Source organism: Peromyscus californicus, unplaced genomic scaffold, assembly GCF_007827085.1.
Source record: "Peromyscus californicus insignis strain IS unplaced genomic scaffold, ASM782708v3 Scaffold_3__1_contigs__length_106647218, whole genome shotgun sequence".
In the NCBI taxonomy this organism is placed as follows: domain Eukaryota; kingdom Metazoa; phylum Chordata; class Mammalia; order Rodentia; family Cricetidae; genus Peromyscus; species Peromyscus californicus.
Genome location: NW_026294551.1, coordinates 24877868 through 24891841, shown reverse-complemented (window position 1 = coordinate 24891841; position 13974 = coordinate 24877868). Strand labels below are relative to the sequence as shown.

General features: G+C 41.8%; 1 protein-coding gene across 5 annotated transcripts in view; it reads right to left on the bottom strand.

The window, feature by feature from the left end:
• Nucleotides 1–12119, bottom strand: part of Fbxo47 (F-box protein 47) — a 33773-nt gene extending 21654 nt beyond the window's left edge. The window contains exons 1-4 of one of the 5 annotated variants that reach the window (XM_052758440.1): nt 11740–12119; nt 8874–9081; nt 7288–7458; nt 476–552 (exon numbers count right to left, since the gene is read on the bottom strand). In XM_052758440.1, coding sequence (XP_052614400.1) covers nt 476–552; nt 7288–7458; nt 8874–9057 — 432 coding nt within the window. In that variant the 5' untranslated portion in view covers nt 9058–9081; nt 11740–12119. Of the gene's footprint in view, nt 1–475; nt 553–7287; nt 7459–7678; nt 7776–8873; nt 9082–11739 lie in introns of those variants that run through there. The other 4 variants (XM_052758439.1, XM_052758442.1, XM_052758441.1 and 1 more) reach the window with 4 other exon arrangements.
• Nucleotides 12120–13974: the final 1855 nt, after the last annotated feature.

The following is a 13974-nucleotide window of genomic DNA, read 5'->3' as shown; positions in this document are numbered from 1 at the left end:
GGTTGCTGGGAATTGAACTCAGGACCTTTGGAAGAACAAGCAGTGCTCTTAACCTCTGAGCCATCTCTCCAGCCCCAAGCTTTAATTTATAAATCTGATCTCTTTTTTTGTCTTCCACGGGCACCCATAAACAGAAACACACACATACACATAGTTAAAAAATAAAATAAATCCTGTTTTTAAAAGATAGATTTGGGGCTGGAGAGATAGCACTTGCTTTTCTTGCAGAGGATCCAGGTCTGACTCCCAGTATCGACTCACAACTGCCTGTAGATCCAGTGTCAGGGGATAGGATGCCTTCTTTTGGCTTCCTTGGGCACCAGGCACACACATGATGCATATGCATATATACAGGCAAAACATTCATACATATAGAAAATTTAAAAGATAGGCTTATGAAGACTATATGACATTAGTGATAAATTATCTTCACTGGGAATCAAGAACTTGAACTAATTCTGGCATATGATCTTACTTCTGAGAGGATCTTGTGAATGTACTTTAGTCTGTCCTTGGTGGGAAGCAGCAAGGTGCATCTTTTAAACAGTAGACCTGAGAAAGGAAAGAGACATAAAATGACAATGAAATTAAATAAACTTATCAACAGCATAGTGTAGCAGGCTTTCTCGGACCACTAGCTGCAAAATCATGACATGGAGACTTATTATTAGTTATAAATGCTTGGCCTTATCTTATGCTTGTCCCACTAGCTCTTATAACCTATTTTAACTCGTTTCTTTTCATCTACATTTTGCCTCGGGGATTTTACCTTTCTTTTATTCTCTATGTCCTACTTTCCTGCTTCTTCCATGTCTGGCTGGCTGGTAGCTGCTGGGCTGGCCCTGGGCATCTCCCTCTCTTTCTGCCTTGTGTCCCGCCCCCCCCCATCCCTTAGATTCCTCCTCCTATTATTTTCTCTGCCTGTTAGCCCCACCTATCCATCTACTGCCTAGCTATTGGCTATTCAGATTTTTATTAGACCAATCAGGTGCCTTAGGCAGGCAAGGTGAAACAGCAATATATCTTTACATAGTTAAACAAATGCAGCATAAACAAATGCAACACATCTTTACATAGTTAAAGTAATATTCCACAACAGCATAGTACAGTATTCCCTTAAAATTAAGTATGCTGTATCACTGTGGACTATGATCTAGTTTTTACACAAATATTTTGGAGGAAGAATTAAAAATAATATATAGTGCATGACAGTCACCAAGTGGTGTTGATGTCCATCTAGCTTTGGCAAAAGCCAAAAACTTGTGATATAGATAATATAAGACACATATCAGAGTATTTGATTTAAAAAGATACAATAATAAGGCAAAAAGATATACTAGGCAAACTTTATTTTTATTCTGTAGGAAATAGATTCTAGTATCTCTTGGGATTAACCTTATACCAACAAAGGAAAACATTATAAAAATTGTGTAAAATATAGGAAGAATAGGAAGATTTTGTACTTCTTTATCCAAATAAAAAAATTCAGCTGGGTGGTGGTGACACACACCTTTAATCCCAGTACTTGGGAGAGAGGCAGAGGCAGACAGATCTCTGAGTTCAAGGCCAGCCTAGTCTATAGAGCTAGTTCCAGGACAGCCAAGGTTACACAGAAAAACTCTGTTTTGAGAAACCAAAAGAGGGGAAAAAATAATAAAAAATAAAAATTTAAATTCATGGGACTGGAGTGATGGCTCAGTGGTTAAGAGCACTGGCTATTTTTCCAGAGGACCAGGCTTCAATCCTTAGCACCCACATGGCAGCTCACAAACTGTAACTCCAGTTCCAGTGGATATGATGCCCTCTTTTGGTCTCTAAGAGCACTTCATGCATGTGGTACACAGCCACATATTCTGGCAGAAACACCCATACACACACAAAATAATAATTAAAAAAAAAGTCATCCAGGAGCAGTGATGCATTGCTTTGATCCCAGAACTTGGGAGGCAAAGGCAGGTGGATCTCTGTGTTTGAGGACAGCCTGGTCTACATACTGAGTTCCAGGCCAGCTAGGGCTATATAGGGACTCTGTCTCAAAAAAATTTTTTTTTTTTTTTTTTTTTTTTTTTTTTTTTTTTCGTTTTTCGAGACAGGGTTTCTCTGTGTAGCTTTGCGCCTTTCCTGGGACTCACTTGGTAGCCCAGGCTGGCCTCGAACTCACAGAGATCCGCCGGCCTCTGCCTCCCGAGTGCTGGGATTAAAGGCGTGCGCCACCACCGCCCGGCAAAATTTTTTTTTAAAATGTCATTAAGTATTTAAAATTTCAGAGGTTAGAAATTAGTTCTGCTCACATAAATTATATTTTTTTATACATTTGCTCACATATTGGATTAAATACCTGTCTCTCTCCAAAGACTGTAGCTGGAAGTTTTCCTGTGTCCTGCCTGGCCCTAAGGTCCCAGTGGCTTAATAAATAATCATTCAGAGGCTTATATTAATTATCAACTGTAGGCCTATGGCTCCAGCTTATATTAGCTAGCCCTTTAAATTTAATTTAAATTTAATTGCCACATGGATCCGTGGCTTACTGGTACTTTCACATCTTCCTTCCTCAGTGGCTGGATCATGTCTTTCCCGTCTCCATCCTTCTCTCTCTCTCTTGGAATTCCCACCTGGCTGTAAATTTTCTTGTCATAGGCTAAAACAGCTTTATTTATTAGCCAATGGGAGAAACACATATTCACAGCATACAGAAAGACATCCTACAGCAAAAGACTTGTACTATTTTTTCTTTTCTTTCTTTCTTTCTTTTTTTTTTTTTTTTTTTTGAGACAGAGTTTCTCTATGTAACCTTGTCTCCTGGAACTAGCTATGTAGATCAGGTTAGCCTTGAACTCATAGAGATTTGCCTGCCTTTGCATCTGAGTGCTGGGATTAAAGGTGTGCACCACCACACTTGGCTTTATGTGTATGACTTTTATGTGTATGACTGTTTCACCAGCATGTGTTATATGCACAGGGCATTGGATTACCTGGAACTAGAGTTATAGACAGTTGTGAACCACCATGTAGGTGCTGGAAACCAAACCTCCTAGTCCTCTGCAAGAGCAGCAAGTACTCACTCCTAGCCACTGAACTATCTCTCCTCTAAGAGTTTACAGAGCATGTATGTTAATGTGTAGGATTCTGTGTCATGACATTGAAAAAAAAACCCTTCCAATTTCTCAGTAAGATGTTATTTGAACTATACTGGGGGAAGTGTATGATTTATTTCCCCTAAGTATTCTGCTTTCCTAAAATGGCAATACATTGTTAACATTCCTGTAAGGACAAATGGCATTCACTAAAAATGGTGTGTGTGGTAGGGAAAGATACACTTGAATATCACCACTTTCTCCAGTTTTTACTCTTTATATAATATAATACCACTTCTCTACATTTACTCTTTATATAATAAAATGATTATATAACCCTGAAGATCTATAGGAATCAAGTTTATTTTTAGAAGTTGCTATGTTTGGGTAACACATGACCAGAATTGAATTTTAAACATAAACCCTCCTTATTTTTCTTATAGGAAGTTATTTTCAGAGTTTGGCTTTAGTCTGAGTTCTTTTCCTTTCATGTTTTGGCATTGTGTCTCATGTTATATCATAGCTGGGACTGCAAGCTATAATTGCCTTTTTTACTGGAAATCTCCTATTTTTAAGGGTTGCAGTTTACCATAAAACCCTCTTGTTTAGCTGACTTTTTTTCTAAACACAGGTACTCTTTTTCAGAGACTAATTTCTTTTAAGTTCTCCCAGGAAAATAATGTCAGATGCAGTATTCTTTCTACACTGGCCATCTGTTCTGTTCAGTAGGAAATGCAAATTAAATTTATAATCTTCAAAGTTAAGATTCTGAAAAGTGTTATTTTAATATCTAAAAACAGGAACAGATCAGATAGGAAGGAAAGCATGGGAAAATGTTGAGCGTGTCAAACATTTACCAAAAGAACCAATCACAAAGCATGTATCTACAAAAAACTGAATGGAAAATTAAAGCTAATATATTAATCAAACATTTTTTGAAGATTAGGTGTTAAGATCAACCTTTATATATTTTTAATTGAATTACCCATATAATTATTGTTTTTTGTTTTTAATGTAATGTTGAAGATGGAACCTAGGGCCTTTTTTATTTATTTGTTTGAGACCATTTCAGGTAGCCAAGGCTGGTCTCATACTCACTACGCAGCTGAAACTGGCCTTGAATTTCTCATTCTATGGCCTTCACTTCCACAGTGTTGTGATTAATAAGCTTGGGCCAGTAGGTAGGCAAGTACTCTAACACTGAATTTAATTCCCAGACAATGTCATTGGGTTTGCTTAAGCAGCTAAGATTTGATTAGGAAAATAAAAATTCCTTTGGACCAAACCCAAAAGACAATCATCTAATACTTGCCCCATTCATTCCAGGCTTTATCAAATCTACTTAAAAACACTGAAACCAACAACACTGTTTTCATTTACAAAAAAAAAAAGACTTATTTATTTGTCTATATGTTTTCCCTTCATATCTATCTATCTATCTAGATAGACAGATAGATAGATAGATAGATAGATAGATAGATAGATAGATAGATAGACCTGAGGTAGTCAGAAGAGGGTGCTGGATCCCCTGGAACTGGAGTTACAGACAGTTGTGAGCTGCCATGTGGGTGCTGGGAACTGAACCCAGGTCACCCAGAAGAACAGCCAGTGCTCTTAACTTCTGAACCATCTCTCCAGCCCCAGACTATTTTCTTTCCTTCTTTTCTTCCCTCTTCTTTCTTTTTCTTTTTTTGTGCATTGTAGACTGAATTTAGGTTCTCATTTCATGCATGCTAGGGCATGCTCTGCCATTGAGTCTCTCTAAATGGCTCAGGTTGGCTTTGAACTCCACAGTACAGGCAGACCTTGAATTCATAGTCCTCTTGCTTTAGCCCCCCAATAAACTGTTACTACAGGCCTAAACTACAAGCCGTTATTGAGGAATTTACATATTACTTCTCTTTTTTTTTTGGTTTTTCGAGACAGGGTTTCTCTGTGTAGCTTTGCGCCTTTGCTGGATCTCGCTCTGTAGACCAGGCTGGCCTTGAACTCACAGAGATCCGCCTGCCTCTGCCTCCGGAGTGCTGGGATTAAAGGCGTGCGCCACCACCGCCCGGCCTCTTTTTTTTTTTAAAGCTAGGCATTCTTGTGTTTCTAAAAGACAAAATTCACTCAACTTACTATCATATCTTTATTTAAATCCCAATAACATCCTGATATTTGGTTTTATAACCATGTTTTGGTTAATTATATTTTAGTTTCATAGTTATATTGGTTTCATTAGTCAAACTGAAATTAGAATTTTATTTCAGCACTCTAGGGAAAATGAAATCAATGAATGGAATAAAAGATACAAATTATTTTATATCAAGAGAAGAAAAATGATATAGTATTTCCTTTGATAAGGTGAATTTAATTACAGTATAATATAATGACTTATTAGTAAATATGTAGAGTACTTAAAAAAGATCACAGATTTTGATAAGAGAATAATGATTTTCCAGTAACGTGTCTAAATTTATACTTTTTTTTTTTTTGGTTTGGTTTTGTTTTTGGAGACAGGGTTTCTCTGTGTAGCCCTGGCTGTCCTGGAACTTGCTCTGTAGACCAGGCTGGCCTCAAACTCAGAGATCCACCTGCCTCTGTCTCCCAAGTACTGGGATCAAAGTCACTTGTGGTGATATATTGTGCATCAAATTGTGGATATATTTTGTACCCTAATAAACTTGTCTGATGATCAGAGGACAGAGCCAGCCACTAGATTAGACACAGAGGTCAGGCAGTGGTGGTACACACCTTTAATCCCAGCATTTGAGATCTCATGCCTTTGCTTGGGAAGCACACCTGACTTTAATCCCAGGAAGTAATATGGCAGAGAAAGGTATATAAGGCATGAGGAAACAGGAACTCACTCTCTTTAGACTGAGGATTTTGTGGAGGTAAGAACTAGTGGCTGGCTGTTCTGCTTCTCTGATCTTTCAGCTTTCACCCTGATATCTGGTTTGAATTTTTTATTAAAAGACCATCTAAGACTGGAACATCAAATAAAGCTTGCCTGAGGATCAGAGGACAGAGCCAGTCAATAGATTAAACATAGAAGCCAGGCAGTGGTGGCACACACCTTTAATCCTAGCACTCAGGAGGCAGGGATCTGTTTGGATCTCTGAGTTCAAAGCCACATTGAACTACATGAGATTGATTCAGTCTAGGAGAGAAACAGACACACCTTTAATCCCAGTACTGGGAAGCACATGTGCGCGCGCAGCGCGCGCGCGCGCAGCGCGCACACACACACACACACACACACACCTTCAATCCCAGGAAGTGATGGTTGGACACACACACACACACACACACACACCTTCAATCCCAGGAAGTGATGGTTGGACACACACACACACACACACACACACCTTCAATCCCAGGAAGTGATGGTTGGACACACACACACACACACACACACACACACACACACACACACCTTCAATCCCAGGAAGTGATGGTTGGTCAAGAAAGGTATATAAGTATCTGCCCCTTCTCTCCAGGAAGAGGTTTCATGAAGGTGACTATAAACTCACTATGTCCTTGAACTTCTAATCCTCTTGCTTCCACTTCTTGAGTACTGGAATTACAGGCAAGTGCCACAATCACCCAGTTCATTTGGTGCCAGGGATGAAACCCAGGGATTCATGAATGCTGGGCAAGCACTGGCCCAACTAAGCCACATCCTCAGTCCTATAAAGCTTTGTGGTGCGGAGTCACACCTTTGTCCAGGCTGACCTAGAACTCAGGAACTCACTATGAGGTACTGGCTGGGCTCAAATTATGATTCTCTGGTTTTGGTTTTCAAATGCTAGGATTGCAAGTGTGAGCCACTGTGTTCAGTTTTCATCTTTAAAGTATGTAAGACTACTGTTAAGATCTTTACATTGAAAATAAAAATACCGCCGGTGGTGGTGGTGGTGGTGGTGGTGGTGGTGGTGGTGGTGGTGGTGGTGGTGCACGCCTTTAATCCCAGCACTTGGGAGGCAGAGGCAGGCGGATCTCTGTGAGTTTGAGCCCAGCCTGGGCTACCAAGTGAGTTCCAGGAAAGGCGCAAAGCTATACAGAGAAACCCTGTCTTGAAAAACCAAAAAAAAAAAAAGAAAAGAAAAATACCATAGAAAAAAAAAGAAAATCTCCAGGAAATATTCTACAAGTCACTACCTTACAGAATTATATAACAAAATATAGTTAGGGTGTTTCTTGTTGCAGTTTGCATTTCATAAATTACCTAGAGCTCTGTAGTGATCTAGTAGATGAGTCTCTTCTTTTGTGCCAGACAGATCAAGGTTATGAAAGTTCTGTATTAAAAGTCTTCTACTTCCAGATGAGGTTGAGATATAATTAATTATGTGCTGGCTGACTGTTTTGGATACCATGCTTAACATGCCAATATCCTTCACTATCAAAAAAATAAGTAAATTTAAAACAAGAGCAAAACAAAAAAAGAAATAAACTTATACAAAATATGGGTGCACATGATTTAAATCACTGTTAGTATACTCTATTAACTTATGTTAACTCACTAATAATACAAATGACTTAAATATAAAATCATCACCATTAGTATAGTCTATTAACTTACAAATTAAATAAACCTAGTGACAGATGTGTTGACTCACAGCTGTAGTTTCAGCACTTGGGAGGCTGAGAAAGGCAAATTGTCAGGTGTTGGAAGCCAGAGTAAGTTCTAGGACAGCCTGGGCTATGAGTGAAAGCCTGTTTCAAAAAACAAAAACAATAAACAAACCTAGTGCTTAAAAAGATCTTAATACTGTCTTAAATCTAGTTCTCAATAGAAACATGGTGGGAAATAACAATCAAGCTACCATATTATTACTATTCAGATAATTTAGAGGTGGTAGTAGTTGTTCTGGGTTTTGGTGGATTTTGTTGTTTTGTTGTCTTTTCTTGAAACAGGGTCTGTGTAGCCCTGGAACTCGCTCTGTATACCAGGCTTGCCTCTGCCTTTAAGTGCTTGATTTAAGTGTGTGCACTACCTGCTGGCTGTTGATTTTTTTTTTTTTTTTTTTTTTTTTGAGGCTGGATCACTCAATGCAGTCTTGTCTGTCCTGAAGCTTGCTATGTAGACCAGGTTAGCCTGGAAGTCAAAGAGATACTCTTGTTTTTGCCTCCCAAGTGCTGGGATTTAAGGCATGCACCACCATGCCCAGCAAGATTTTTCTTTGTTTGTTTTTGTTTTTTTGACAGGATCTTGTTATGTAGCCCAGGCTTGCCTGATATTTGTGATCTTGCCTTAGCATCCTTGGTGCTGAAATTATAGGTGTGTGCTGTATCCTGCCTACAATTTCTTTACAAAATTTGAACATTATTGTGGGCAGTCCTCATGGTAATGCCAAGCCAGCTGGGTTTTGTAGTCTCCTAAGTAAACTATTCTGTTGAAAAAAGAGACAGAGGAGAGGGAGCAAGAATGGAACTTTACACTCAATCTTAGCTAAAATACAGAGAAGTGGTTGGAGGACCCTTAGAAAATAAACTTGGGCTGTAGAAATGGCTCAGAGATTAAGATCACTGGCTGTTCTTCTGGGTGACCTGGGTTCAATTCCCAGCACCCACATGGCAGCTCACAACTGTCTGTAACTCTAGTTCCAGGGGACCTGACACTCTCAATGCACAAAAAATAAAGTTAAATAAATTATGAAAAAAAAAGAAAGAAAGAAAATAAAGTCTTCATGAATGTTATCAACATTCCTGAATGGTACTAACATAGCTGAATAAAGAGAACAAACTAATACTTGGGGAAAATTATAATATTCTAATATCTTAAATAACATACTTCTATCCCCCAAACCTCACCTGACAAATATCTTAAAATTATGTGGAATATTTCCAATGGTAAGACTTTAAAATTTCCAAGCGTAGATAAGAGTTGAGGATCTAAATCTGGGGTGTTGCAAAAATAGCTGGGTTGATGGTTAGTACGTTGTTTACATTTCTGGTTGGGTATCAAAGTGAAACTGGTATTTACTCTGGACGCCATCTTTTCTTATCCCATGGATTTATCCTGGTTAGAAAAATAAAGCACAAGACACAGAAAAAAATTAAGGCAATGAAGTTGTTTCTTTTTAAGTTAGGAGTCACACTTTCTGTTCCTTTTCCTTCTTGTGTTGCTGATCAAACCCTGGGCCTCAGGCATGCCAGATAAACACTCCACCAAGTGAGATACAGTCCCAGCCTAAGGTGCACACTTTGATGGGCAACACCTGTCTTTCCACATTACAAAATATTTACTATGTTGTGCAATTATGGTACACCCATCAGGAGTCTACTTATCCATCTCAGCATTATTTGAAAAACTTCTTAAATCCTTAACATCTTTTGGCATCCTATCTATTTTTAGGTAGAATAAGACTTTTGGTAAGAAAATAAGCATTTAAAACTAGGTGTGGGGGCATATGTTTGTAATTCCAGAGGCGGAAGCTAAAGGATCACAAATTCAAGGCCAGGCAGGGTTGTTGAGACCGTGTGAAAAACAAACAAAAAAAGAAAGAAACGAAACATGTAGATGGATGAAACATATTCTAAGAAAAGAAAAAAGCAAAATAGGAAAGTGGTAAAAGATTTAATAGCCGGGCGGTGGTGGCGCACGCCTTTAATCCCAGCACTCAGGAGGCAGAGCCAGGCGGATCTCTGTGAGTTCGAGGCCAGCCTGGGCTACCAAGTGAGTTCCAGGAAAAGGCGCAAAGCTACACAGAGAAACCCTGTCTCGAAAAACCAAAAAAAAAAAAAAAAAAACACTTTAAAGGCAAAGTAAGCATCATACAGCGCTTTTGTGTCATTCCATTGTTCTAGTTAGAAAATTGTTTGGTAAATATGTGTATAACTCCAATTTAAGTCCTCTGAAGGAGCCTGAAGCAACAACTGAGACATTCTGTCAAAGAGTCACCATATTGAACAAAATATAGTTTCTCCCTTCTATACAAACAACTAAGAACCACACCCATACTTACTATCTTGTAATGTTAAATCTCAGTTTACATCAAGTCAAAGTAGTTACACCTTTGAAAACACAACAAAGAACTTTACTTCTCAGTTAAAAACATTATCTGAACCTCCATGAAGACTAGAACAGCAAAACGGGCAGTGGTGGCACTCTCCTTTAATCCCAGCACTTGGGAGGCAGAGGCAGAGGAGTGTCTCTGAGTTTGAGGCCAGCCTGGTCTACAGAGCCAGTTCCAGGACAGCCAGAGCTTCGAAGAGAAATCCTGTCTCAAAAAAACAGAACAACAACAAAAGGACTATAACTATATTTTGCTTCACATTCAGTGAAAATTTAAATTAGTAATTGTAGAAATAATAACTAAAGACACACAATATGTCCAATGCTTATAAAATATAGCTAAATGAAAGACTGCATTTGGTGTTTATATTATTGTGAAAATGAAAATTTAACAATTTATGTATTTATTTTTTAAAGGTAAGTATTCATACTATATTGTAATCTTATTACAATTTAATTATATGCCAATACATGTTTTTCTACAAGAATATGTATTTTAGCATCTTCATGAAATTCCAAGGGGAAGAATTCTGACTGAATTAATCAACAAAGTTGTTTTTAAATTTAACTTTTTGGTTTGTTTTGTTTTTCGAGACAGAGTTTCTCTAGGTAGCCCCAGCTTACCTCGATTTTACTCTGTAGACCAGACCAGCCTCAAACAGAGATCCACCTGCCTCTGCCTCCCGAGTGCTGGGATGAAAGACGTGTGTCACCACTGCCCAGATTAATTTTTAACTTTTAACAGAATTTTAAAGTATTTTCACTATAATAAAATATAAATTTGACCTAGTTTCTGATTTGTGCCTCTTCTTCCAGGAACTTCTACCCTAGTAAGGCTAGGGTGGGGTTTGTGGACCCTTCAAACACTCATTGACCACCTCCCCGCAAGGGTCTTTATCATCCACTAAGGGTGCAGACATACGTGTATATATAAATTTTAATTTAAATCTCTGAAGGACTAAAAATAACTGGCCCCAGTGATTTGAAAACTTAAGTCTCAACCAGGCAGTAGTGGCTCATGTCTTTAATCCCAGCACTCAGGAGGCAGAGGCAGGCGGATCTCCGAGTTCGAGGCCAGCCTGGTCTACACAGTGAGTCTCAGGGCAGCCAGGGCTCCACAGAGAAACACTTTCTCGAAAAACAAACAACCCGCAAACCTTCAATCTCGTATGTTCCTCCCCCAGACCTAGTTTAGAGGTGGAGGAGGGCAGGCTTTTCTGAAACTACTAACGCTGCCCACCAAACCCTTCCCGGTTTCCTCTTCGCTCCCAAACCCACATGGCAGTAAGATAGTTTTTCCCTTGGGGACTGCTGGCGTCGAACCCGGGAACCTCCTGCCTCCCTCAGCCTTCGGCCGAGCTGGAGACCGGGCCAGCTCGTCCCACCCACCATGGTGGGAGGGTCTCGGGCCTGGACGTCGTCCCTGCCCCTCCGTCCCCTTCCGGAGGAGGGGAGAAAACACCAGCAAAACAGCGGGATTTGGCGTAACGTTCCGGTGCCAGCCCTAAACGTCCCTACGGAGGTCATGAGGGGCCCGTGGAAGAAATGGGCCAACGCGGAAATCAACCCGGAGGTGCTGAAAACCACGGCATTACCGCCACAAGAAAGGACCGGGGCGGCGGCGGGGGCGGGGGCGGGGGGGGGAGAGAAAACACTTTTTACCACAGATTTCGACAGTTTTCCGGCTACAGTATCACAGGACAGTGGGACTTAGTCGTCTCGACCTCCCATCCTCAGATCGCACAACACTTAAAAGAGGAAATCTCCTCAGGCTTTTCCCGCCAGAGACGACAGCAGCCTCCTGCTCGGCTGCTCCGCTCCGCCCCGCTCCGGAGCGGCGTCCTCGGCTCTCGGGCGCCCCCCGCGCCTCAAGTCGATTTTAGAATTCTCCCAGGAGCCCCCGCGGGAGGAGGCTCCGCCCCCTCAGGAATACCAAGCCGCTTGGGCTCCTCGGCCCGCCCCTCACGGACACTCGGAGCCCTCCCAGCAGCCCCCGCGGGAGGAGGCTCCTCAGCCCCCTCAGGAATGGCAGGCAGCCCCGGCTCGTCGGCCCTCTCTCCTCACGATACTCGGAGCCCTCCCCAGGAGCCCCCGCGGGAGGAGGCTCCGCCCCCTGGCGGAGAGCCAGAAGCCGGGGCTCCTCTGCCTTCCCTCATGAAAACTCCACCCCTCCCCGGGAAAACCCCCCAGGAGGCCACGCCCCTTCGCGAAGAGGCTCCCGTAGTGCCCTCTCCCTCTGGAGTAGTAGTCCGAGTGAGGCGCTTGACGCGCTAGCCGCGCCACCACCATTTTAAGCACCAAGTTGTGGTGGACCATTGTGGTCAGGGAGGCGTGAAGGTGTGTGACAGAAGAGTTCAGACTTGGGAGAGTCACATGCCTACCGCTCCACTTAGTTCTCTCTCTCTCTCTCTCTCTTCCCAGACAGGGTTTCTCTGTGTAGCCTGGCTGTCCTGGAACCTGCTCTGTAGGCCAGGCTGGCCTCGAACTCACAGAGATCCTCCTGCCTCTGCCTCCCAAGGTTTGCACCACCGCCGCCCGCCCCCTATTTTGTTCTTTATACTCGGTTTTAGGCAGTTTTCGATTCCCTCTGCTCTCAAGTTAACAGGGTATGTCACACGAGCTTTCTTCAAACGTTGTTGGATGCCAGGTGTTGATGGCACATCCCTATTATCCCTACACAGAGAAGATGGAGACAAGAGGACTGACCCAGCCTGGGCTACCTGAGAGCCTGTGTCAACCTCCCTGACCCCGACCCCCCAATGTTAAGTTCTCACTTAGTTACAGATCCTGTGGCTTTCTCTCTCTCTTTTTTTCTTCCTTCCTTTCCTCCCTCCCTCCCTCCCTCCCTCCCTCCCTCCCCTCCCTCCCTCCCTCCTTCCTTCCTTCCTTCCTTTCTCTTTTTGACAAGGCTAGCCTGAACCTCTGACTAGCCATTTAGAATACTGGGATTATAGGCATGCATCACATGTGGGCATTGATTCAGTGTCCGTGGAAGCCTACAGTGAGGCAGCTGTCCAGGAGGCCTTAGAAAATGATACATGTGTTTCCTGCTCAAGGGAGTTAATTAAAAGCTATCACAGTACCCAACAAAGTAGCTACAAATGGCACCCACAGGGTTACAGAGGAAATAAGGCAACAGAGCCTGACGTGTGTTGGAGGAGGAGCTAGTGTAGATGGACTGGACTATAAAGGTCTCTTTGAGGAGGGTGATATTGAATTTGAGAAGTAATGGAGAAGGCACCAGTTAGGAGACAGGCTGACGGAAGATAGTACTATTGAAAAGAGTCTCCTATTTGGGAGGGATCAGCTTCATATTAAAGCCAACAAAAGTTTTGTATAAACAAAAAAGTAATGTATAAACAAAATATGCACACATGTGCATGTGCGCGCGCGCGCACACACACACACACACACACACACACACACACACACACACACACCCCAAACTGTGACTTAAAATTCAGGATTAAAGTTGGGTGTAGTGGCAGTACACATCTGAAATCCCAGCACTGAGGAGGAGGAGACAGGAAAATCAAAAGTTCAAGGCCATCTTTGGCTATTTAGTAAATTCAAGACCAGTCTGGGCTACATGAGACTGTGCCACAAACAAATCTGGGTTGATTTGACCATGATTTTTTTTATTCACTCTCTCTTCCTCTCTCTCTCTCTCTCTCTCTCCCCCCCCCACCCCCCTCTGCCTTCCTCCAGGCAGGGTTTCTCTGTTGTGGTAGTTTGAATGTAACTGGCCCTCATAAACCCAAAGGGAGTGGCACTATTAGGAGGTGTGGCCTTATTGGAGTAGGTGTGGTCTTGTTGGAGGAAGTGTGTCACTGTAGAGGCAGGCTTTGAGATCTCTTATATGCTCAAGATACCACCCAGTGTCTCAGTGTACTTCCT